Raw genomic sequence first — 27594 nt, forward strand, 5'->3', positions numbered from 1 at the left:
CCGGCCTTGCCGAGCCGGCCGGCCGGCCTGGCTCCCCTCCCCGGCCCCGACGGGCGGGCGGGCTGCCCTGAGGAGGCGGGGAGGGGAGGGCTGGGCCGGCCGGCGGGTGGGCGACGATGCCGAACTTCTGCGCTGCCCCCAACTGTACGAGGAAGAGCACGCAGTCGGACCTGGCCTTCTTCAGGTTCCCGCGGGATCCGGCCAGGTAAGCGGCGGGCGCCGAGCCGGCAGCCCGGGCCCACCTCTGCGGTGCGCACTGCCAACCGCCCGCTCCGGGGCTGCGTGGGGAGTGGGCCACGGGTCGTCGACCCCAGCCTCGGTCCCAGGTGGGGAACGGGCCTGGAGCAGCCGGCCGGCGAGCGCCCGGGGACCTCGGAGCACGTGCGCCAGCGGGGGCTCGGCGCCGAGGGCACCACCCGAACCCAGAGGCAACTGGGGCGGCGCGCGGGCGGGATGAGCCGGGTTCTCGCCCTGGTTAGCTTGCTGGGTGACCTCGGGCAGGTCGTTTTCCTCTCTAGGCTTTAGTTTCCTCAGCTGTCAAAAGAGGGACTTGGATTCTGCGGTTGTGGTCACCCCAGGGCCCTTCCTTCTTCTTGCCACCACCCCTGGGACAGTGTTTCTTTTTAGAGTCCGGTCACCTTCTTTGATCTCGTCAAGTCACAGTTACTTCCTCCATCGGGCTTGTTCACGGTTCAAATTCTGGCTCTGACCGTTACTCATTGTCTCACTTGGTTAATAATGGGGATAACGGAGGGTAGAGTGGGGGGATACGCCCACAGGCGTGGGAATTGGTATTGAAACCTCTTCCTTGAGTTAACCCACACGCTCTGGCGTCCGTTTAAAGAGTGATAGAGTAGGGACTGTGATAGTCGGAAGAATTTTCTCTGGCCTCTTGTTGTTTATTCGTTCATTTCAAACCAGTACTTACTATGTGCCGAGCACTAGCGTTAGGTGCTGGAAATTCAGATGTGAATGAGACAGTGTTGCTGCCTGCAGGAAGCTCACAGTCTGTTAAGGAGACATACGGAGGAAGGCGATTATAATATAGCACCCTATTTATTCCACAAATATTTATTGAAGGCCTCCTGTGTGCTAGGCGTTGCTCTGAGCATTGGGAGTATACAGGTGAACAAATCAAAGCCCCTGCTCTCATAAAGTTTACATTCTAGCAGGAAAATAGACAAATAAATATGTAAATACAGTATGTTACATGGTGATAAATACTATGGAGAAAAGGCAAATGGGGGGGTGAGAAACGAGTAGCAGGGGAGACACAATTGCTATTTTAAATAGGGTGGTCAAAGAAGGTCTCACTAAGAAGGAGAATTTGAGCAAAGACTAGAAGTAGGTGAGCAGGCCAACCATGCAGTTACCTAGGGGAAGAGCTTTCTAGTTTGTGGAAACGGTAAATGCGAAGTCAGGGCATGCATGTTACAGGTACAGCCAGAAGTACATGGACAGTAGAGCTGGTTTAAGGAAGGGAGAAGGGAAAAAATGAGACCAGAAAACTGTATGCATTTGTATAGTGGGAGCAAATTGTGTAGGCCATTGTAGGCCATGTAAAGCACTATGGCATTTATTCTGAGACAGGAAGTCATCCAAGGGTTTAGAGCAGAGAGACTACTTGAAACAGGATGGCTGACTACTTGTTAAATAGGTTGTAGGGAAGCAAAGGCGAGAGCAGGAAGACCAGCTAAAGGCAATTGCAGTAATCCAGGTTAGTAGAGGAGAAGGTGGTAAGCTGTTGTATTTGAGATACATTTTGAAGGTGAAGCCAACAGGATTTGTTAAATGGTTTAGATGGAGGTTGTAAGAGAAAAGGGGAAGAATGGCTCCTTTTTTTAACCTGAGCATTTACTGAGCTGTGGAAGACTGGGAGGAGCAGCTTTGGAGGAGGCATATTAAAAGTTGGTTTGGGACGTGTGAAGTTTGAGAAGCTTGATTGATGTGCAGGAATAGATATTTTTCTTCATACCGTATCCAGAAACGAACTCAGAATGGCCCATATTTAGATCAGTAACCTAAATATTTTAGAGCTAAAACCATAAAAAGATAGTCTGGAATTTAGAGACTTTCAGACTAGAGATTGTAAATATGGGTTGTTCTGAGTTTATAGAGGGTATTTATTTATTTATTTATTTTTAATTTTTTTTTCAATGTTTATTTATTTTTGGGACAGAGAGAGACAGAGCATGAACAGGGGAGGGACAGAGAGAGAGGGAGACACAGAATCGGAAACAGGCTCCAGGCTCTGAGCCATCAGCCCAGAGCCTGACGCGAGGCTCGAACTCACGGACCGCGAGATCGTGACCTGGCTGAAGTCGGTTGCTTAACCGACTGCGCCACCCAGGCACCCCTATAGAGGGTATTTAAAGCCATGCTATGGGGTTAGTAAAGGAGTAGGTCTGAGGATTGAGCCTTGGGGCATTCCTGGTATTTAAAGTTCAAGCCGGTGAGGAAAACTAGCTCAAAGGAGTGAGGAATAGCTGTTGGGTTTTAGGTGTGCAGAGTAGAGGAGCATCCGAATCTGACTGCGCCTTACCCCATTAAGCATTATCTTCCTTTTACCCAAATTGTAGCCCAAGGGCATTCCTGAGAGTTTATTTCATTTGCATAATGAGGGCGCCACTAGTTGATTCTGAACCATAGATCTTTTGTATCCATATACTATAGAGAGTGCTCTTTTCATTACACTCCTTGGGAGTATAGGGGTGTACAGTCTCAAATTTAGAAGTTTTTAGATCTAGTGCCATTGGTCCCCTTTGAGAATCTAAGGTAAAGACTACTGGAGAAAAGACACAGACACAATTTTGCATTCCACTACCAAGGTATTTATGGACCCTTTAGGGGCCCTGTGCGTGCCTGACGGGGGTCTTTGTTGAAACACCTCCTGCTTTGTGAAGGGACATTTAAGATGTTGTAAGGGGCCCCTGGGTGACTCAGTTGGTTAAGCGTCTGACTTCGGCTCAGGTCAAGATCTCACAGTTTTTGAGTTTGAGCCCTGCGTTGGGCTCTGTGCTGACAGCTCAGAGCCTGGAGCCTGCTTCGGTTTTCTCTCTCTCTCTCTCTCTCTCTCTCTCTCTCTCTCTCTCTCTCCCTCCCTCCCTCCCCCCCCCCCACTTGTGCTCTGTCTCCCTCCCACTCTCTCTCTCTCTCAAATATAAATAAAATGTTAAAAAAAAATTTTAAAAATAGATTTTGTAAAGCTTTGGCTCTTGTTTCTTCCTTGTATTGAGTGGAAACATGCCTCCCTATAATTTATGCTTTGGAGATCCTGGTTTTATTCCCAGGGTCACACTGAGCAACTCTGTGCCCTTTTCCGTGTCAGAGCCCTTTAAATATTTCAAGACCAAATTATGAACTTTTCTTAACTCTTTTAACATCTTTATTGAGATAATAATAATGCATATACCACCCATTTAAAATGTATATTAAATGCACTCTTAATATACATTATATTTTAATGCATATTATATATTATTCAGTATATATTATGTTATTAATTTTTAAACATTTGGTAAAATACATAACATAAAATTTGCCATTTTAAGTGTATAATTCAGTGACATTAATTACATTCACAGTGTTGTGCAATTACTATCTATTTCCAAAGCTTTCTCCATTACTCCAAGCAAAAACTGTAACTGTTAAGCAATAACTCCTTTCCTCTCCCTTCCCCACCCCCTCATTCATCCCATTTTCAGTCTTTGTGTGTTCTGTGTACTTCATGGAAATGGAATCATATAATTGTTCTCTATATCTGGCTTATTTTAGTGGACATAATGTCATCAAGATCCTAACTTTTTATCTAAACCAAGTCTTCCCATACTAAGGATTTCAAATTCTTCTGTATTTGACAGTTTCTTTTTTACTGTGCCCAGAGTTAATTATAATAAAGAAGTAGTTTTCAGAGGTGTGTATTAAATTACTAACAGTATTTTTAGGGTTATTTATAATTAGTTTTTTTCCTGTAAATGAGTCAGAGAAGGTTGATAAAAGGTGACATTGCTAACCTGTTCTTGAAAAGTTAATATTGTTAACTAACAATAAAGATAAATATATTTAATGCTATTAAATAGTACATTTCCCATTTGTTATTTTTGTTAATTTGTTATTTTTTATTTTATTATTATTTTTAAAAGATTTTATTTTAAGTAGTCTCTACACCCAACATGGGGTTCAAACTCAAAACCCTGAGATCAAGAGTCACATGCTCCACTGACTGAGCCAGCCAGGTTCCCGTTTCCCATTTGTTATATTTATAAATTCCATGGACTCTTATAAACAGCTATTTGAAGTAATTTAAAATTCAAAAGTGTAGTTAATAAAGGGCACAATGTGGAATTTCAAAATATAGTACCTTTTATTGGTTTAGAAAAAGTGGCATTAATGTGCTTTTTATTTTTTTATTTTAGTTTTTTTTAATAGTTGACACAGTGTTGAACATTAGTTTCAGGTGTACAACCTAGTGATTCAACAAGTCTGTACATTACACTGTGGTCCCACAGCTGTAGCTACCGTCTGTCACCCTGCAGTGCTGTTCTAATACCATTGACTATATTTCCTATACTGTACCTTTTATCCACATTACTTATGCATTTTTTTTTAACTATAAAATAATTGAATCAACTCACCTTAGGCAGGTGGTACGGAGAGCATAAATTATTTAAAATTAAAGTTAAAATTTTATTTATCAAAAAGTTATTTTATTTTTTTAAATTTACATCCATATTAGTTAGCATATAGTGCAACAGTGATTTCAGGAGTAGATTCCTTAATGCCCCTTACCCATTTAGCCCATCCCCCCTCCCACACCTCTTCAGTAACCCTCTGTTTGTTCTCCATATTTAAGAGTCTCTCATGTTTTGTCCCCCTCCCTGTTTTTATATTAGTTTTGCTTCCATTCCCTTATGTTCATCTGTTGTGTCTTAAAGTCCTCACATGAGTGAAGTCATATGATTGATACTTGCCTTTCTCTAATTTCATTTAACATAATACCCCCTGGTTCCATCCATGTAGTTGCAAATGGTAAGATTTCATTCTTTTTGATTGCTGAGTAATACTCCATTGTGTGTGTGTGTGTGTGTGTGTGTGTGTGTGTGTGTATCATGTCTTCTTTATCCATTCATCCGTCGTTGGACATTTGGACTCTTTCCATACTTTGGCTATTGTTGATAGTGCTGCTATAAACATGGGGGTGCATGTGCCCCTTTGAAAGAGCAAACCTGTATCCCTTGGATAAATACCTGGTAGTGCAATTGCTGGGTCGTAAGGTAGTTCTATTTTTAATTTTTTGAGGAACCTTCATACTGTTTTCCAGAATGGCTGCATTAGTTTGCATTCCCACCAGCAGCAAAAGAGATCCTCTTTCTCTGCATCCTCGCCAACATCTGTTGTTGCCTGAGTTGGTAATGTTAGCCATTCTGACAGGTGTGAGGTAGTATCTCATTGTGGTTTCGATTTATATTTCCCCGATGATGAATGATGTGGAGCATTTTTTCATGTGTCGGTTGGCCATCTGGATGTCTTCTTTGGAGAAGTGTCTATTCATGTCTTGTGCCCATTTCTTCACTGGATTATTTGTTTTTTTTGGGTGTTGAGTTTGATAAGTTCTTTATAAACTTTGGATACTAACCCTTTATCTGATATGTCGTTTGCAAATATCTTCTCCCATTCTGTCAGTTGCCTTTTAGTTTTGCTGATTGTTTCCTTCACTGTGCAGAAGATTTTTATTTTGATGAGGTCCCAGTAGTTCATTTTTGCTTTTGTTTCCCTTGCCTCCAGAGACGTGTTGAGTATGAAGTTGCTGTGGCCAAGAGCAAAGAGGTTTTTGCCTGCTTTCTCCTCAAGGATTTTGATGGCTTCCTGTCTTATATTTAGGTCTTTCATCCATTTTGAGTTTATTTTTGTGTATGGTGTAAGAAAGTGGTCCAGGCTCATTCCTCTTCATGTCGCTGTCCAGTTTTCCCAGCACCACTTGCTGAAGAGACTGTCTTTATTCCACTGGATATTCTTTCCTGCTTTGTTAAAGATTAGTTGGCCATACGTTTGTGGGTCCATTTCTGGGTTCTCTATTCTGTTCCATTGATCTGAGTGTCTGTTTTTGTGCCATATCAAAAACTTTTTTTTTTTAATGTTTATTTATTTTGAGAGAGAGACAGAGCGTGAGCAGAGGGGGGACAGAGAGAGAGAGAGACACAGAGTCCAAAGCAGGCTCCAGGCTCTGGCATCAGCACAGACCCCGACACGGGGCTGGAACCCATGAATCACGAGATCATGACCTGACCTGAAATCGGACGCTTAATCAACTGAGCCACCCAGGCTCCGCTAAAGTTAAAAATTTTTTAAACTGCCTAAATCTGGATTGCCCCACGATGGCTTGACTAATACCAAGGCTTGGCAGGAGCCTGGGGGCAGCTCATAGTGGGGCTCATCCCCAGACTAGGTGAAGGTACAAGGAGAGCTAATGAAATGCTTCTGTTACAGTGAGCTGAGCAATTGAAGCCCTCTTTTTGCTTCTCAGGCAATTAGCTCTAACTCACCCCTGAGGTGGCGAGGTCTTCCAAGGTTTTTATGGCAATTTAATCAAAGTTAATTGAGAGTTGATATACTCTGCCTTGTAAAATGTAGAAGAGTGGTTTTTTTGGGCACTCATGAAGGAGTGCCACAAAGTAAACAACTATTTCATAATGACACTGATGTTATTTGCCTTTTTCTTGCTCATTCTTTCAGGAGTGTGCAGTGGGGTTTCTGAGGGGCTACATAACATAGTAACGTCATGGCTCAGTAAGTTGTATGTTGTGTTTTCTAAGTATGATTATATAAATGCCAATGTTTTTAGGCCCTTTCTTGGAAATGAGTGAGATAAGCCTGCCACTTCAAGGGAAACAATTGAAATTCAAGCAGAAATGAGAATTTTGGAGAATTTATAGGCACCACTTTGAGCTTGACAACTCTAAAGCTTTTCTAATGAGATGAGTGGTGACATTGATAAATGTGACTTTTAAAATAAATTGTATAGTAGTCGTTTGCATAACTCACTGAACTGGTCTTTTCCAAATTGACCAATTTGTGATTTTACAAAGACATGCACAGATAAAAGCTCTAGTCAAAGTGTAAGATACACCAAGATGGATTTCAGTGTAATAGAGTGAGAAAGCTCATTGGTCTGGTTTCAGATTCCACATTGCAACTCATCTTTAAGAAACCACCACTTGGGGAGTTTTGGTGTAGTATCAAAGAACATTCACAGTAATATGGGTAAGGGAGGAACATTTTAATTACCTTTTTTCTTTTTCTTTTTTTTAATTTTTTTTTTTTCAACGTTTATTTATTTTTGGGACAGAGAGAGACAGAGCATGAACGGGGGAGGGGCAGAAGAGAGGGAGACACAGAATTGGAAACAGGCTCCAGGCTCCGAGCCATCAGCCCAGAGCCCGACGCGGGGCTCGAACTCACGGACCGCGAGATCGTGACCTGGCTGAAGTCGGACGCTTAACCGACTGTGCCACCCAGGCGCCCCTTAATTACCTTTTTTAACTGCAGAGCAGTGTGGGGCCAGAGTTTCTTCATATACTTCAGCCAAAACCACATGTGACAACAGATTAAGATAGACATTAAGAAGATTTGCAGAGATGGAAAACAATGCCATTCTTTTGGCTAAACGTTTTTTGTTTGTTTTGGAAAATGCAGTTCTCTTTCTTTTTTTCTTCTTTCTTTCTTTTTTAGTTTATTTTAAGAGATAGCATGAGGAGGGGAGGGGGAGAGAGAGAATTCCAAGCAGGCACTGTGGAGTAGAGCCCAGTGCGTGGCTTAAACTTAAGAACCACAAGATCATGACCTGAGCTGAAACCAAGTGTTGGTCTCTCAACCGACTAAGGCACCCAGGTACCACAAAATTTTTTAATGAAACAGTTGACTAGTGTTCCTTGAAATATGTTTTTGGAAATGCTGCATTAGTAGAGAACTATCAAAGGGAAAATAAAAAAAACCAAAAAGGCTGAATAGTACTGAAAAGGTGATTAAGATGAAGATAGAAAGTGACCATTGGATTTGGCAGGGTGGAAGTCATTCATAATCTTGAGCAGTTTCAATGGAAAAGGGATAAAGCAGAAGCCTCCTTGGAATTGATTGAGGAAAGAATGTGAGATACAGTGAAAATGGGCTCTAGTTTTGCTATGTAGAGGATCCAAGTTAAGAATTATTTAGATGAGATATACTAAGGCGTGTTTATGCTCATGGTAATATAGTAGGTTAAATACAGGATGTTGAGAGACCATATACAGAGAGGAAGAGGAGTCTTCCCTGTTTGTGTGTGTGTACATACTCATACACATATGTATACATACCTGAATCAGAAAAGTTTCCTTCAAGAAATGATCTTTAAGATAAGATCTGAAGGCTGATCTTTGCATAGGCTTTCCTTAGCCAGGGAAGTGAAAAAAGACAAGAAGATACTAGGGTGAATAAACAGCATGGGGAACAACCCTAGGATAGAAGTAATCACAGTGCATGTAAAGAGGCAGAGAGTAGAAGAGTGGTTCGATAAGATTGAAAGGTAGACAAGGTCCAAATTGTTCAGGGTCTTATGACAGGTAAGGAATTGTTTCTTTATTCTAAGAGTCATGAGAAGCCACTAAAGGATCTTAAGCAGGAAAGACATTCTGAAATTGGCTCTTTAAAACGTTTACTCAGCAGGGTTGCCCGGGGCTTAGTTGGTTAAGTGTCTCTCTCTTTCTTTTTCTTTTTTTTTTTTAATTTTTAAAAATGTTTATTATTTGTTTTTGAGAGAGAGAGACAGAGTGCAAGCAGGGGAGGGGTGGGGGGGGGGGGGAGACAGAATCCGAAGCAGGCTCTAGGCTCTGAGCTGTCTAGCCAGAGCCCAATGCGGGGCTTGAACCCACGAACCATGAAATCATGCCCTGAGCCGAAGTCAGACGCTTAACTGATTGAGCCACCCAGGCACCCCCAAATGTCTGACTCTTGATTTCAGCTCAGGTCATGATCTCACCATTTGTGAATTCATACCCCACATCTGGCTTTTTGCCGACAGTGTGGAGCCTGCTTGGGATTCTCTCTCTCTCTGCCTCTCCCCCACTCATGCTGTCTCTCAAAATAAACTTAAAAAAAAAAAAATCAAACCCCAAAACTTTAAAACATTTACTCTCAGCATGGAGAAGGTGTTAGGTAGAGAAAGGTAAAAGACCAGTTTGGAAGTTAGATGGATTTGGAGAGTCACTTCACCTGCTAAGGGAAAAGGCTATGGAGTCTGGAGTGCATGAACAGTGACAGGGAGATTTAGGGAAGGGGAGACAGTGGTAAATTTGAGAGATAATTATATATGTGCCTAAAAGCATATTAGAGTGTGTGTGTGTGTACGTTTGTGTGTATACACAAACATATGCATGTACATACATGTATATATGTAAAAAAAATTGTCACAAAAACTTTAATAACTTAATTGGTGTAAAACACATGTACGCAGATGATCACCAAATCATAAGTGTGTGGCTTGTTGGATTTTCAGAGTGACGTGTCCATGAAACTTTCACCCAGATTTATATATATTTATATATATCTATATATATATAACTATATATCTATATGTAACTATATATATGTATATATATATATGTATATATAAAACTAATATCCCAAATTCTTTCTCCTCTGAGGCTAAGTCATTATCCCACTCTCCCTAGTCAGAGTCACTGTCTGACTTGACACAATTAGGTTAGTTGGTTACTAAGAATAAGGGACAGAGTGAAGGAATCTTTTATTGATATATGACATATATAGAAAGTGGAAAATTAGTAGACTGGAACGTGATGAATTTTTTTAAATGTTTATTTATTTTTGAGATAGAGAGGGAGACCGAGGATCCCAAGCAGGTTCTGCACTAACAGTGCAGCCCTGATGCGGGGCTCAAACTGACGAACCATGAGATCATGACCTGAGTCGAAATCAAGTCGGTAGTTTAACCGACTGAGCCACCCAGGTGCCCCAGAATTTGATGAATTTTTATAAAATGAATACCCAGGTAATGTTTGAGATATAGAACATGTTTCTACCCAGAGAAACCCATTGGAGATCCAGTGCCTAGAGTTTTTATTGGGATCTGGTCACATAGACACACTCTGCCTAGCATATACTAAAATTCTAGACTCCCAGAAGGAAGGCAGATGTTCAGTATGAATCATATTGTTTGCACAGTCTAAGCACAATGAGCCACCTTATCAGTTAGGGAAAGTTTTATGTCAGTGTAGGGAACTGCTTGTTAGCCAGATTTCCAGGCACAAGCCAAAAGGCCATCCTTACAAGCAGGCCTTTATGAAGATAGCAGTCTTGGGCCTGCTATATTAAGTTTTTTCCTGCATAATCACCATAGGTGAGTTTTGTCTGTTCTTTTTTTTTTTTTTTTTAATGGCATCTGATTTCTTTCTTATGTATGTATGTATGTATGTATGTAGTCTCTATACCCAACATGGGGCTTGAACTCACAAGTCACATGCTCTTCCAACTGAGCCAGCCAGGCACCTCAAGTTTTGTCTATTCTTGAACTTTATATAAAAGGAATCATGGCATGTACTCCTGGCTTATTTTGCTCAGCATTATGTTTGTGCGATCTAGCTAGTTCATTCATTTTCATTGCTGAATAGTATTCGGTATACAATAGTATACTACAGTTTATGCTCTTTACTGTTGACAGGCAGTTTTTTCACTTTCTTATCAATCTTTGGTATTATCTCTTTTGCATTGTAGTCATTTTTGCAGGTATGTAGCAATATTTCGTTAATGGTTTTTATTAGTATTTCCCTGATGAGATTGAGCCCTTTTTTTTCCATGAACATTTTTTTCGTGTGTATTGGCCATCTGGGTAACCAGCTTTTTTTAATGTTTGTTTATTTGGGGGGGCGAGGGAGGGGCAGAGAGAGAGGGAGACAGAATCCGAAGCAGGCATCGTGCTGTCAGCTCAGAGCCTGATACAGGGCTTGAACCCATGAACTGTGAGATCACAATCTGAGCTGAAATCCAGAGTCAGTCACTTAAGCAGTTGAGCCACCCAGGAACCCCGATCTGGATAACCTTTTTATTGTAAGTTACTTTTCCAAGTTTCTTGCCCATTTTTATATTGGGTTGTCAAATTTATTTGTAGGAGTTGTAAAGATATAGTTTGGATATGAGTCTGTTGGATATACGTATCACAGATACCTTCTTCCATTTTGTAGGTTGCCATTTTGCTCTTAAATGGCTTCTTTTAATGAAGAAAAGTTATTAACTTTAAAGTAGACAAATTAGGGAGGCCTAGGTGGCTCAGTCGGTTAAGTGTCTGACTCTGGCTCAGGTTATGATCTCACTGTTCATGAGTTTGGGCCCCGCATTGGGCTCTGTGTTGACAGCTTGGAGCCTGCCTCAGATTCTGTGTCTCCCTCTCTTTGCCCCTCCCTTGCTTATGCTCGCTCGCTCTCTCTCAAAAATAAATAAATAAATATTAAAAAAAATAATAAAGTAGCCAAATTAATTCATCTTTTGGTTTAGAGCTTGTGCTTTCTGTTGCCTTCTTTAAATTATCTTTGTCTTGGCCAAGGTAATGGAGATAGTCTCCTGTGTTATCTTTTAGCAGCTTATTGTTTTACTTCCATAGTTAGATCTACAGTCTACTTGGTATTTATTTTTGTGTATATGATACAGAAGTAGGGGTCAGATTAATTTTTTTCATAGGGCTATTGAATTTACTCAGCACTATTAAATATTTTTTTAAAGTTTATTTTGAGAAAGAGAGGGAGAGAGAATCCCAAGCAGGCTCCACATTGTCAGCATGAAGCTTGATGTGGGGCTGGATCTCACAAACTGTGAGATCATGATCTCAGCTGAAATCAAGAGTTGGACACTTAACCAACTGAGACACTCAGGTGCCCTGACTCAATGCTATTTGTTGTAAAAACAAAACAAAACAAAAAAATTTTGTCTTTGCTGCTGTGTAGTGCTACCTTAGTCTTAAGTGTCCGTAGCTCTCCATTTTGTTTCATTGTTTTATCCTTGTCCCAATACCACACTGTCTTACTAAGCTTTATAATAAATCTTAATATCTGATAGTGTAAGTCTTTCAACTTTTTTTCTCACAGTTATCTTAACTATTCTTAGTCCTTTGAATTTCTGTATAAAAAGTTTTAGGGGCACCTGGGTGGCTCAGTCGGCTGGGCGTCCGACTTCAGCTCAGGTCACGATCTCGCGGTCCGTGAGTTCGAGCCCCGTGTCAGGCTCTGGGCTGATGGCTCAGAGCCTGGAGCCTGCTTCCGATTCTGTGTCTCCCTCTCTCTCTGCCCCTCCCCCATTCATGCTCTGTCTCTCTCTCTGTCTCAAAAATAAATAAACGTTAAAAAAAAAATTAAAAAAAAAAAGTTTTAGAATTGCCATTTCTCTCTCTCTCTCTCTCTCTCTCTCTCTCTCTCTCACACACACACACACACACATACACACACACACACAGACAGACATTCAAAGAGACATGCACAAAAGAACTTGTTGGGATTTTGATTGTATTGAATCAGTAAATCAATTTAAGGAAGATTGATATATTTAGAATTCAGTGTACTAATCCATGAATTTATCATTTATTTAAGTTATTTAAAAAATCTTTTCAGTTAGGGGCATCTAGGTGGCTCAGTCGGTTAAGCGTCCCACTTTTGGTTTTGGCTCAGGTCATGATCTCATGGTTCGTGAGTTCAAGCTCTGCATTGGGCTCTGCTCTGACAGCTCAGAGCCTGCTTGGGATTCCCTCTCCCCTCCCCTCCCCTCCCCTCCCCTCCCCTCCCCTCCCCTCCCCTCCCCTCCCCTCCTTTCTCTCTCTCTCTCCTGCCTCTCCCCTCCCACTCGTGCCCACTCTCTCTCTCTCAAAATAAATAAATAAACTTAAAAAATTTTTGTTTTTGTTACAGGTCTTGCACATCTTTCACTAGATTTACTTCTTGGTGTGCTCACTTCGGCAGCACATATACTAGATTTACTTCTTGGTATTTGATGTGGAAGACAAGATGTAGTTAATTGGGCTTTCTGCCCAATCTATTCTTGATTGAATCTGAGTGCTTGTGGTATAGGAAAGCTGTCTCAACTTAGTTCAGAGATCATACAGACAGTAGTATTCTGTATGGAAGGTCTTCAGAGATGTAAGAATTAAACAGCTGTAACAGTATGGCAAATTATTTTATAGTAAGACAGTTTTTATACTAAGTATTTGGATGTTGAAAGATGAAAGTTTATGAAATCATATTGCACAACTGTGCAAAATATTAAAATATGGACATCTTAGGCATCATTGCTGTGCAATAATACTTGGTTGAATGAGAAGCTATACTATTTAGGTGTGGTTTTAGTTTCAGTTAGATAATCAACATTTCACCATGGTTTTACATATTCAGAGTGGAAGGAATTAAGTGTCAGTGTGTGTGTGTGTGTGTGTGTGTGTAGGTGTGAACTGTAATGTTAAGACATAATATACTATGATGTGATTATAAAATGAATGTGTTTTCAGATTTGTGACTCTTTGTGACAGAATTTTTATTCCTAGAAACTTGAGAAATAAAGGAAAGAAAGATCTAGTTGTAACCTTTAGCAAATTACTTCATATTTCTGTGCCTTCATTTCTTCATCTGCATAAGGGGGATAATGTACCCCTTTTGGAAAGGACATAGAACAGTGTCTGGCTCATAGCAAGTGCTTAATATGCATCATTGTTGTTTTTGTTTTTCTGCAGATATGTAGGTACCAAGAGGGCATGGACTTGGTCTGTTCATTATCTTCAACACCTTCTGTGTGCTAGATTGTGTAGGAACAATCCCTGTAGTCCTGGAGCTTACAATCTACGTATCTTACAGTCTGTACATATTGTAGATAATAAATTATGTTCATAATAAGGCAAATTAACACAGGCATCATGCTCCTGTAAGAAACTGTAATTATTTATAAAACATCTATTTACTAATTTTTTGCAATGACATTGTTGTTTCATAACCTTATTTTTTTTTCAACGTTTTTTATTTATTTTTGGGACAGAGAGAGACAGAGCATGAACGGGGGAGGGGCAGAGAGAGAGGGAGACACAGAATCGGAAACAGGCTCCAGGCTCCGAGCCATCAGCCCAGAGGCTGACGCGGGGCTCGACTCACGGACCGCGAGATCGTGACCTGGCTGAAGTCGGACGCTTAACCGACTGCGCCACCCAGGCGCCCCTCATAACCTTATTTAAGTTGAAGTTCCGAGGGAGTGTGTTAGGCTGTTGACTTCATGGTTGTGCAACTTTTGCTTGAACTACTGATAATTGATTCCTCTCTGGTGCTAGGATGTGCTGAGAATTGAAAGACTCAGGTTTAAGTTCTAGTTTTGCTGCTGATTTTGTACATGATTCTGAGCAAGTTATTTCTTAATCTTGTCTATAATTGAATGTATTAAATGATTTCTAAGGTTTCTTCCAGCTCTCATTTTGTTTTCAGTCATCTTCTCCAAATTACATCATGTTCTGCAGGTAGAAGGGAGCAGGAGTCCATTGTCTATAATATTTATTTGTCTTATAACTGAATACTAAAATTTATTTATTTATTTAAAAAAGATTTTTTTTTTTTCATGTTTATTTTTGAGAGAGACAGAGAGACAGAGCATGAGCAGGGGAGGGGAAGAGAGAGAGGGAGACACAGAATCCTCAGCAGGCTCCAGGCTCTGAGCTGTCAGCACAGAGCCTGAGTTGGGGCTTGAACCCACGAATCACGAGATCATGACCTGAGCTGAAGTCGGACGCTCAACCGACTGAGCCACCCAGGTGCCCCTGAATACTGAAATTTAAACGGTGAGCTCATATTTCATAATTGGTTTTATTTTGGTTTTATTTATAGGTGCCAGAAGTGGGTGGAGAATTGCAGGAGAGCAGACTTAGAAGATAAAACACCTGATCAGCTAAATAAACATTATCGATTATGTGCCAAACACTTTGAGACCTCTATGATCTGCAGAACTGTAAGTAATAGAAGGGCTTGGGGTTTTTTTGTTTTCTCTCTCTCTCATTCACTCAGTATCTGGTTGGCAGTGTAAATCTGTATCTGTTAATGTTGGAGTGTATTCTTATATCCTGCCACTTTTTTTTTTTTTTTTTTTTTAAAGATGAAGACCAATTTGGAGCTGAATAGTATCTAATTTGTTCTTAAAAGCCTGGTATTTTTTTTTAACCCCTCTGTTTCTGATGCCCCATTACTACTCAACAGAGGTTGCCCTTTTTACATTTCTTATGCAGCCTTCAGAAAATTTCATTTTTTTATTTTTAATTTTTTAAAGAAAATTTTAGATGATTATAAAAGTGTTTAAGGTAAAGTTTGTGTTTTTATTTGGAGCAGATTCTCCAGAGCTTTTTTTATGAGTGAAATCTTTATCAAGAAATGGAGCTCTTTGTTTTCATGTTTTTGTATGTACTGGTAGAACCAACCCTTAATTTTTATGTGCAAGTTACAACAAGAAGAAAATTGTATACTTAATGTGAAAAATAATTTCTTTCAATAATTTGCAATTTCGTATCAAACCTGGATCTCTCAAGCTTACTTCTGTTAACTATGTGAATTTGGCCAGGTCACTTTCCCTTCTGGGTCCCGAATTCTAATAAGAAGATTAAACCAGATAATTTCTGAAATCTAAGATTTTTAACCCTCTGTGATTCTGTTATTGCTATGACTTAGACAAACAGGGCAGATTTGATTGAAATGAAGCAGATTTGAGACACTTAAACTAGGGAGACAGTTTTGTTAAATAATATCTTCTTATTTAGGTGTAACTAATGTATCATCTCAGATATTGGGATAGACATAAACTTGATTTGAAGATACACTATATATTGTTATGCAGCAATTTATTTTGATATTTTTTTCAGATACATTTTGCAGAGGCATCAGAAAACTAAAGAATGATTGGGTTATTTTATTTCTCAAAATTAATTGAAGCAGATACTTGTGAAGTCATTGGGAGGTGAGCCAATTCCGGTTCAACAGTTTAATCACAAATATTTGAGGGATATTTTTGCCTTGTTTTGTTAAGAGGGTAATAATGATCAACCAAAATAGGGGATTTTGTATGTGTAAAAGGCAAACTACTTTTATGTTCTTGACATTAAGTAAAAATATCCCAAATTATTATTTTAAATACACAAGCCATAATGCATTTTTATTTAATAATAAATATGGTCTCTTAATTACATAATTCCAATCAGATTGTTGTGAGACATGTAAAATTGTAGTTCACTCATACTCTTGTTTAGTCAGAGCATAGGACAGAAAGATGAGCTATTTTTGCTTTTTAAATTTCCACAAGATTCTTAAATCTTGAATAAATTAATGCAAATGCGAGAAAATGTTCTCTCTACACATGATATCTGTATCTAAATGTTTGAGAGTTTTGACTTCATTAGTTTGGCATTGAAGGTCTCATCAGTAAACATTCATGGCTAGTTCCACTGAAGCCAGATACTATCCTTGATGCTAGAGTAAGGTCACTGCTTTATGCTCAAACCTTAATTCAGCAGTTGAAGATTAAATCTTGATACTGAGTTAAAACTATCCTGCACATAAATTGAAAATAGCTCTTTTTGGAATGCATACTTATAAATAAATATTTCTAAATAGTAACATGTTTTTAATTCATGTTCTGTTTTTCGGTCTGTAATTTGGTTTGTAGCAAATTGATGTGAATTTAAGAAATTCATTAAGAATGTTTTATCCCTCCTTATTTAATAATTGGTAAGATATCAAGAGTGGACTGTATATGTTTGTGTCTGTTGTGACATGTTTGCTAAGTGGGAAAGATGAGATGTTTAGGGTATAGTATAGTTTTTGCTCCCTTCAGTGATTGTGTCACTGATCAATCTCTGATTCAGACTTCCTAATAGACTCAGGATAATTGGCCCAGCACTAGAAGCTGAGTGGCATTGAGAAATAGATTTTCTTTTTGTTTTTTATGAGGTATGGGGGTGATCTAGAAAATGAATCTGAATAGAAGTACTTCCCAAATGTGTTTAACAACTCTTTAGATAAAACTTGAGATAGTGTGTTCCCTTTAGTTATATATTTTTTCTTCATATCATCCTAATCTTCCTTCTCTGGATGAAAAAATATAGATAGGAGTTGTTATTTTTGTTTGGCATATACTTTGAACATGCTTTAATAATCAGCTTTGAAATAATTGCTGCTCCCAAGAAAGCTTTTTATTTCTTTTATTTTTCTTAAAGTTTATGTATTTTGAGAGAGAGAGGTGAGGGGCTTGGGGGGAAAGGCAGGGAGAAAGAGAATCCCAAGCAGGCTCTGCACTGTCCGCACAGAGCTTGACCCAGGGCTCAAACTCATGAACTGTGAGATCATGACCTGAGTCGAAATCAAGAGTCGGACGCTTAACTGACTGAGCCCCTCGGGTGCGCCCAAGAAAGCTTTTTAAAAAGAAGAGTATTTTGTCTTTATCAGTGCAGATCTGTGAAGAAATTAAAAGACATTGTTTCTTTGACTAGCTGGGGTGAACATACGCAGTTATTTATCTGTTACTCTTCCTGTTAATAAAATTCTTGTCCCTACCCGACCTCTGGGTTGGCTGCTGAAGACTGTCAACATCTAAGTATGCATCTAGCGTCTAGCCAGGTTGGATTAGGGTAACGGGAATTAGGATAGAGAATGGTCATCCTTCAGTGATAAGAACATTAGAATTAGAAATTTAGAAATACCTAGTTTAGTGTTTGCAGAAATATGATTATATATATCATGGTATAAATGAATTCAAGTGGCACATGAATCAGTTTTTATTTTAGGAATTTCACAATATGTGTTAAAAATACAGCTCATGAAAATCATTATTTTATAGTTTTTATTGCTTAAGACAATGCTGACTTAAAAAGTCAGTGGATAATGTGAGAGTGCAGATGGTGGTATGCAAGTATTATCATTAGTATGTGAATAATTTCAATTTGGGAAATATGGTCTAGTTCAACACTAGAAATTTATTCAGAAGAGGCAACTGAGGCCCAGAAAGGGAAAGTATTTGGCTAGGATCTCACAGTGAGTAACTGGTAGAATTTGGACTAGTTCCTAGGTCTCCTGGGTCCCACCAGTCCATCGTACCTTGATACTTCTCAGTAATAGTAGTGAAAAGTGGATAGAACCACGGGGAAAGTAGGGAAGAATTAAGAACATAGAAAGGGATAGATTGAGAAACTCTTGTGCCTGCTGTAGATTTGGTGGGCTCATGGAAGAGCTAAACAGTGAAGTAGCTGGGAGGATGAATTAGAAATATATATGCAAAATGCAAATATATCTTATTTTTTATGCTTACCATGAACTTCGTTCCTTAATTTAAAATAGTAAGATTGCCAGAAGGGCAAAAACAAAAAGAGTTAGAAATAATACCTGATCTGGACGGACATCATCATTCTGCAAGTCTCTACACTTTAGAGCTGGAGTTGAAGGAGTACTGGGGAAGTCATTAACATAGCATTTTCTTTATGTGTAATACATTCTTAAGGACTGTCTCTGAATTAACACATTTTTCTTTTTCAGAGTCCTTATAGGACAGTTCTTCGAGATAATGCAATACCAACAATATTTGATCTTACCAGTCATTTGAACAATCCACATAGTAGACACAGAAAACGAATAAAAGAATTGGTATGTCAAATGTGCTTTTGGCTTTCCCACCCCCCGTAATACTGTGAAATCAAATATAGATGCATTCATCTTAAAATTGAACCCAAGTTACTCTCTATTTCCGAAGGTAACATGGGAAATAAATGCTGTGGTTATTATTGAAGAAGGATGGATGTAAGATGATTAGTGTTTAAATTGGAAAATTGTTCTCAAATTTAGCCAGTTGATACTCATTGACTTGGGCCAAAGTGTGCTGTTAATTATAGGCCACTAGCACATTCCCTTCCTGGGAACAAAACAAAACACTACCTTTTCTTTTGTAGTGAGGAAAGTGGAACTGAGGGATATTTCCAGAATTCAGGACAAAGGGATAAAGAAAGGGAAAGTATGAAAGTTAAGACATGGATACTTTTACCTAGAGATAATGGTTCCGTCACTATTAAGTACTGACAGTGTCAGAAAAAGCTTTTAAATCTCTGTTTATGGCATCGTTTATGCATGTTTTCATGTTCCGTTGATACCCTTTAGTTCTAATAATTGAAACCTACCACTTTTTGTTGATATTAGGTGAACAAAATTAAATTAATCAAGGCTCTTCAGTCCATGACTTTCTGCCATCATTGCCACCAGCAAGACCCTTATTTTGTTTATTATTTTTTCTCTTCCTTCCACTATTACCATTCCCATTTTCTCCCCCTCCTTTTGGTATCCATGTTAATGTATTTAATATTTGTCATTTTAGTCTACCTACTGTGTGCTTTTTTAAGACAACATTTATCTCATTTTCCTCATTTTTTCTTTGTTTACCTTTCATATTTAGATCTTTGATCCATTTGGGCTTTGTATGTATGGTGTTCAGTAGAGATCTAATTTTATTTTTCTCCTTATAGAGAATCAGTTTTCTCCATATCGTCTGTTAATCTGTCCTTTCCTTCACTGGTTTTAAGGTGCCACCCCTGTCATATACCAAGTTTCCATATATGCACAGTGTTTCTGGGAGCTCTGTTCTGTTTATTGGAAAATGTGTTTGTTCACATATGTACCACCGTTCACAACAGTACCACATATGTACTGCTTTTATTACCATGGCTTTATAATTTATCTTACTTGCAAATACAGTGGTTTCTTAACTCTTCTTTTTCAAAATTGTCTTAGCTACTTGTGGACCTTTATTCCGCCATATGAATTTGAGATTTCGTCCAGTTCTTCTAGAAATTGCATTGGGATTTTCAACACAAATGCTTTGGATTAACATCTTAAAATATTAATTGGGCCCACCCATAAACAGAAAAAAATAGCTTTCAGGTAACAGCAGCCATTGACCAGACTAAATACTAGTTCTTTGAATACACTATTAACATACTTTAAGGAGTGCAGAAAGTCAAAAATTTGAAAAAACTTTAGGGTTTTTGCTGCAGTTTTGTAAAAGAGAACAATGTGTACATTCCTTAAATTACTTCCTAAATACATTATGGCTTTTGTTGGTATAGGTTATGTATTCTGGTTGAGATTGTTTCCAGCAATTTTGAAGAACTAATTTTGGTTAATTCCTACTAGTCTTTGGAGTTTTCTATGAAGTTGATTTTATCATCTCCAAATAAGGACAAATTTGCCTCCTCTAATCCTCATAATTTTAATTTTTTCTTTTGCTTGTGTTACTGTTTAGTCAGGATCCTGAGAAGTGCTGTGTTGAACAGTCCCAGTAATGTCACAGATGATATGCTTGCCTTGTTGCATTAAGTGTGATGTTTGTTGCTGATACTGTTAAAGAGGGTTTTTTGGGTTTCTTTTATTTGAGACAGTGTGTGTTAGTGAGGAGAAGGGCAGAGAGAGTCTTAAGCAGTCTCTTTGCTCAACATGGAACCCAATACAGGGCTCAATCCCATGACACTGGGATAATGACCTCAGCCAAAATCAAGAGTCTGACACTCAACTGACTGAGCCACCCAGGTGCCCCTGATACTGTTTTTATCAAGTTAAGGAAATTCCTTTCATTCCCTTTTAGTCCTCATATTCCGAATTTTTATCATAACTTGTTGAACTTACCAAAAGCTTTAACTGCATCTATTGAGTAGAAAAATTCAGGTTTTTTTAATGTAGCGAATAGCTCATGGATTTCTGGTGTTGAACCATCTTTGCATTCCTGTGATGAACCCTAACTGATTGCATTATCTCTCTTCATTTGTTTGATTTAGTTGGTTGATATTTTATTTAGGATTTTGCATTTATAAGTGTTGTCCTGTAATTTTCTTTCATTGTACTCCTCTTATCCACTTAATGATGTCAGGGTTCTATTAGCCTTATAAAATTAGTTGGATAGTTTTCCTTTTCTCTCAGATTTTCTGGAAAAACTTGTATAAGGTATATACTCTCTGCTCATGAAAGTTAAAGCATAAAACCATCAGAGTGCTTGGGGTGGGTGAGGGAATATTTTGTTTGCAATTTTGATTCATTTATTGGTTTTCTCTTGTATTTCATTTGTTTTTAAGAACTGCATATAGGATTTTGGAGCGCTTGTGTTTTTCTGACCCTAAGATTATTTAAAAAAATTTTTTTAATGTTTGTTTTTTAGAGAGAGTGACGGAGGGAGGGAGAACTAGCAGGGGAGGGGCAGGGGGAGACACGGAATCCGAAGCAGGCTCCAGGTTCTGAACTGTCAGCACAGAGCCAGACATGGGCTCGAACCCATGAACTGTAAGATCATGACCTGAATCAAAGTCGGACGCCTAACTGACTGAACCACCCAGGCATCCCTGATCCTAAAATTATTTTAATATTGTTTGCAAGGAAATCAGTTAGTATTATCAATGATTGTTGCATTGTGATTTATTTGGTTTCATCTTGATTTGAGAGATTTATTTTTTGGCTCTTTTTCTGACTTCTTGAATGTTTAGCTCATATTTGTATGTATTCACAGTTGTAAATGTCTAAGTGTGTTTTAGCTGTATCCCATAATTATAGACATGTAGTGCTTTTGTTGATTAGTCAGGAGTGTTTAGGGTTATTTTTGTTTTTAGTTTCCAGGCATGGGTTTATTTTTTAAAACCATTTTGTAGCTTTTATTTTGTAATATTAAGTTATTAATAATTCATGGAGTATATATGTAGTCTGTGTGATATTGATTCTTTCTAGTTTTTGCATTTGTTATTTCTATTGAAGTCTGATGCTAGCCTAATTCTTGTTACTTTTTAGATGATTTGCTTTTCTCCCTCAAAGTCTTTAGTATTTTTTCTTTATATTTGACATTTTTAATTTTGCTAACCTGTGTCTAGATGGTTTTTTAGTTATCCAGACTGACACCTTTAAGTTCTGAGAAATCCTCAGTTTTTATTTCTTCATACATTTCTTTCCCTCTATTTATTTATTTGTTTTTCTGGGATGTCTCCTAGATGAATGGTGACACACCCCTGTATTTTTCCACATCAGCTCTCTTCTTAGCCCTACGTACCAGGAGTGAGGAGCTCAGCCACTTCCCATCCTCCAGCTACCATTTCCCTATATTCTGCCCCTTGGGAACCTCAAATACCTTAATGCAGACATACTCTTATAGGTTTGCCATCCTTGTAACTGTAGCTCATGGGATAAGGAGGGAATGTTCTAGATGGGCTAGCCTGCTGATGTTTCTTGTTATCAGTATCATGTTCCTATGCTGCCTAGCAGGTACCCTTCTAACTCAAGCTGTCACTGGTAGTGCTCCTTGCCTGCTCCTGAATAGTAATGGGGTGGTTTGTGGTTTAAGCATTGCAGTGGGTTAGAGGAAGAGAAAGGACATAACTGGAAAGTTCTTCCTCAGTTTAATCCTGTATGTACTTGGCCCTCTATGCTGTATGCATCCATTTCTCTTCCATACTGGTACTGTGTTACTTTCTGCTTCCCAGGGAATTCTCACAGCTTTTGTGTTAGGTTCTGGGATCCAGCAGCTCTCTCTTACGTGGCATCCCCCAGGAACAAATTGGAGGGGACATGATTTGTGACCCCTTGGATTTGACGCCAAGCATCATCCTGTACTTTCATGCCTTTTATTAGCTTTCAAACACTTGTAACCCAAAGTTAAGTTGATTTAAGTATAAAGTAAGTTAAGCGATGTATTCTTTCTCCTCAGTGTTTTTTAAAAAACTTAAATAAATAAAGTTTGTTTATTTATTTTGAGAAAGTGAGAAAGCGGGGAGGGCAGAGAGAGAATCCGTGCTCTCAGCATGGAGCTGGCGCACGAACCCGGAGAGCATGACTTGAGCCAAAATCAAGAGTAGGATGCTTAATGGAGTGAAGCACCCAGGCACCCTGTCTCCTCTAGTATTTTATTATGAGCTTGGAATCATTAGTAAATTATTTTTCTGGTTTTTCTGTCATTTCTATGTTTGAAGAATGTATTCATTGTAAGGAATTTATGCTTTCGAAGGAATTAAATTTGAGTCACAGTATGCTTTTTACTTATGAATCTACAGTGATGTGCTAGAGTTCAGTTTTCTTAAAGGTGTTTTTTTTTTTTTCTTCTTCTTTTTTCTTGTCACTTAGAGTGAAGATGAAATCAGGACACTGAAACAGAAAAAAAGTAAGTGATAGTGTTAATGACTGAACTTCTGAATGCCTTTTAAAAAGGCCTTGACCTGGTAAGGACAAATAAATATGTTTTATGTCCAAAACCTACCGTGAGAGTGATGTAAGAGTGTGGTAGGCATTTTCCTGTGGTCTGGAATTGTCTGTGAGACAGAAGTCTTAGTTTAGTTTCTTGATTGAGTGCTACTGTGCCATGTACTTGGCCGCTTCCCTACTAGCTGTGCTCTTGGTGTGTGGTGGGGTGGCAGGCACACAGTGTCCCTGTGGAGGGAAGGAAAGGCAGCAGTAAAGGACAAGAGCAGAATCTTTGTCCACCCGATGTGTGGTGCATCATAAGTTCTTGATAAATGTTTAAGGAAAAGTGCTTTGAGGACACTTAGCCTAATAGAGAGTAGGAGTCACAGTAGCCTTTCTGCAGGTGCTAATGCCTGACCTGTGTCACCAAAGGATGAGGGCTAGTCGTTGTTTTTGTTTTTGTCTATTACTACTATTATTCTTCCTTCTCGGTCTCCTCCTCCTACTGTGCTATTATTATTTTTATTAACATAACTGTTGATGTTAAGTCTTTAGGTGCTTTACTTAGTTCATTTAATCCTGACAGTAGTCCTGAGGGAGTCAGGCAAAGGAGGGAGATGTATTCTGCGCAGAAGTAGAGTAGCTTGAAACAGGGTGCCTGATTTGGAGAATTATACTCATTTTGTTGTTAGAGCTTCTAATATCCTATGATGATTAGAAAATGAACCTAGAGGGGACCACAGGGTCTAGGACTTGCAAGGTTGTGTATATGACTATGGGCAGGACACTAACCTCAGAGGCTCAGTTTTTCAATCCACGTACAAAGAGATTTGGCTAATACTTCTAGTAGTCTATTATTTGCCCTAAAAATTGCGTCAATATACCTTATGTTATGTTGGCTTATATAATTCTCATCTCCCATATTAAAGTGTAGCTTAATGATTTCATAGAAATTGCATTAGCATGGACCTTGGAACCAGACAGGTTTGGATTTGAATTTCACCTTCATCCTTTTAACTACATCTGTGACCTTGGGCAATTATTTACTTTCCTCATTTGTCAAGTGGGATTGATAGCACCTGCCTATAGAGGGAGTAATGTGATACATATAAAATGCCAACACAGTGCTTCAATAAATATTAGTTCTCTTCCTCTTTTTCCTGAGGGCACAGACCGTTACTGGTCTGGACGTGTTTTATGTGACGTGCCTTGTTAAGTTTGTAAGAAATCGTTCCTCTCTTATATGTAACATTTACATGTAGGATTAAAATCTCTGTATACAGTTTTTGTCTCCACTAGAGTGTGTCTTATTTTAACCTCTGTATCCTAGTCTGTGGTCCAGTAGGTACGTTGTGAATGTTGAATGGATGAGCTCCTGAATTTAAATATTTAACCAATCAAAAACATGATTTTTTTTGTTTGTATCATTCCTCATGAGCCTGTTTATAAAATTGATTCTTTGTTTTCCAGTTGATGAAACTTCTGAACAGGAACAAAAACATAAAGAAATAAACAACAGCAATGCTCAGAACCCCAGTGCAGAAGAAGGGGGTGAAGAACAGGATGAAGACATTTTACCTCTAACCCTTGAAGAGAAAGAAAACAAAGAATACTTAAAATCTTTATTTGAAATTTTAATTCTAATGGGAAAACAAAACATCCCTCTGGATGGGCATGAAACTGATGGACTCCCAGAGGGTCTCTTTACCCCGGATAACTTTCAAGCACTCCTGGAGTGCCGGATAAATTCTGGTGAAGAGGTTCTGAGAAAGCGCTTTGAGACAACAGCAGTTAACACATTGTTCTGCTCGAAAACACAGCAGAAGCAGATGCTAGAGATCTGTGAGAGCTGCATTCGGGAGGAAACCCTCAGGGAAGTGAGAGACTCCCACTTCTTTTCCATCATCACTGACGATGTAGTGGACATAGCAGGAGAAGAGCACTTGCCTGTGCTGGTGAGGTTTGTTGATGAGTCTCATAACCTGAGAGAGGAATTTGTGGGCTTCTTGCCTTATGAAGCTGATGCAGAAATTTTGGCTGTGAAATTTCACACCACGATAACTGAGAAGTGGGGATTGAACATGGAGTATTGTCGTGGCCAGGCTTACATTGTGTCCAGTGGATTTTCTTCCAAAATGAAAGTTGTTGCTTCTAGGCTTTTAGAGAAATATCCCCAAGCTGTCTACACACTTTGCTCTTCCTGTGCCTTAAATATGTGGTTGGCAAAATCCGTGCCTGTTGTGGGAGTATCTGTTGCATTAGGAACCATTGAGGAAGTCTGTTCTTTCTTCCATCGATCTCCACAACTGCTTTTAGAGCTTGACAATGTCATTTCTGTCCTCTTTCAGAACAATGAGGAAAAGGGTAAAGAACTCAAGGAAATTTGCCATTCTCAGTGGACAGGTAGGCACGATGCTTTCGAAATTTTAGTGGACCTCCTACAAGCACTTGTTTTATGTTTAGATGGTATAAATAGTGACACAAACATTAGATGGAATAACTATATAGCTGGCCGAGCGTTTGTACTCTGTAGTGCAGTAACAGATTTTGATTTCGTCGTTACCATTGTTGTTCTTAAAAATGTTCTATCTTTTACAAGAGCCTTTGGGAAAAATCTCCAGGGGCAAACCTCCGATGTCTTCTTTGCAGCCAGTAGCTTGACTGCAGTACTGCATTCACTGAATGAAGTGATGGAAAATATCGAAGTTTATCATGAATTTTGGTTTGAAGAAGCCACAAATTTGGCTACTAAACTTGATATTCAGATGAAGCTCCCTGGGAAGTTCCGCAGAGCCCAGCAAGGTAACCTGGAATCTCAGCTAACCTCCGAGAGTTACTATAAAGAAACTCTAAGTGTTCCAACAGTGGAACACATTATTCAGGAACTGAAAGATATATTCTCAGAACAGCACCTCAAAGCTCTTAAATGCTTATCTCTGGTGCCCTCTGTCATGGGACAGCTCAAATTTAATACATCGGAGGAGCACCATGCTGACATGTACAGGAGTGACTTACCCAACCCGGACACACTCTCAGCTGAGCTGCATTGTTGGAGAATCAAGTGGAAACACAGAGGGAAAGATATAGAGCTTCCATCCACCATTTATGAAGCCCTGCATCTGCCAGACATCAAGTTTTTTCCTAATGTTTATGCATTGCTGAAAGTCCTATGCATTCTTCCTGTGATGAAGGTTGAGAATGAACGCTATGAAAATGGGCGAAAGCGTCTCAAAGCATACCTGAGGAACACTTTGACAGACCAAAGGTCAAGTAACTTGGCTTTGCTTAACATAAATTTTGATATAAAACATGATCTGGATTTAATGGTGGACACCTATATCAAACTCTATACAACTAAGTCAGAGCTTCCTACAGATAACTCAGAAACCATTGAAAATACCTAGGAGACTTTTAAAGTAGGCTTTCTCTTATGTTTGATATTTGGAAAAATCTGTAAGAAATTTGAAAACATCTTACGGAAAAGCTGTCAGGTATACGTAGGCCACTTAATCACTGAATATCTTGACCTGTTGACCTCCCATTGAGTACATTAGCCATTGATAATCTGCCTATTTAAATGGCCCCCGTTTGAACTCTTATGCTTTGGAGACATAACTGTTCTTCCAGAAGATAGCGTTGAAAGTGCCACATTACATTTCTGTGGGATCTCTGCTAATGGCACTTTGGAATTGTTTTAGTTAAGTCATTTTAGACATAACATTTATTATCACTGGATCCAGTTGTCGGGTATTGAGTTATCAGTTCTTAGAAGAAATAGATTTGGAAGAGGTGTGGGAGAAAGGAATATATTTTATAGAATGTTACAGTGAAGCTCATGAGTGACCTGGAGTGTTAAGTATGTTAAAAATCTGTAATGGAGATTTAAGGGAGTTATCAGACAGCTAGAGAGAGAGAGAGAATGGAAAACATGTGAGCTTGCAAGGATTTCAGTGTAGATTTTGTCTTTATCAAACGAACTTAAAAGAACAAGTTACAGTTAGAGTTTGAATGGGCTAGCCTGCCATTGTCGGTCCACATTGGGTTGTTGCTGTTTACATTCCTTTGTTGAGCCTACATCTTCATAAGCTTTTTAGCAGGTATTTGTTGAACACCTCTGTTTCATGGTCAAGACAGGATCAGAGGCCGTGGATACTGACAACTGATTTGTCTGTTTTCCTCTGTCTTTTTCCATGACTGTATCTACTGCCTCGTCTTGATTTCTAAACAAAACCTGGAAAACCTACAAAAATAAGTGTTTTGTGGTTTACCTAGGAATAATACAGAAAATATTACTGTTATTTTTGGTGAAGAAAATCAATTTTGTATAGTTTATTTCAACCTAAATAAAATGTGAATTTTGTTTAAA

The 27594-nt window shown here is 38.9% G+C and overlaps 1 protein-coding gene across 5 annotated transcripts; it reads left to right on the top strand.

Moving 5' to 3' along the window:
* On the top strand, nt 1-27594 carry THAP12 (THAP domain containing 12). 5 transcript variants are annotated; one of them, XM_043580196.1, is made up of 5 exons: nt 2-205; nt 14886-15006; nt 18570-18677; nt 23172-23208; nt 24699-27594. In XM_043580196.1, exons 1-5 carry the CDS (start codon nt 117-119, stop codon nt 26630-26632), a joined length of 2289 nt encoding a protein of 762 aa, XP_043436131.1. In that variant the 5' UTR covers nt 2-116; the 3' UTR covers nt 26633-27594. The 5 variants fall into 5 exon arrangements, with proteins under 5 accessions (XP_043436132.1, XP_043436135.1, XP_043436131.1 ...); XM_043580197.1 differs by lacking the exon at nt 18570-18677 and having other exon boundaries at nt 1-205; XM_043580200.1 differs by lacking the exon at nt 23172-23208 and having other exon boundaries at nt 1-205; nt 24699-24807.

The sequence above is a fragment of the Prionailurus bengalensis genome, chromosome D1, assembly GCF_016509475.1.
Source record: "Prionailurus bengalensis isolate Pbe53 chromosome D1, Fcat_Pben_1.1_paternal_pri, whole genome shotgun sequence".
NCBI lineage: Eukaryota > Metazoa > Chordata > Mammalia > Carnivora > Felidae > Prionailurus > Prionailurus bengalensis.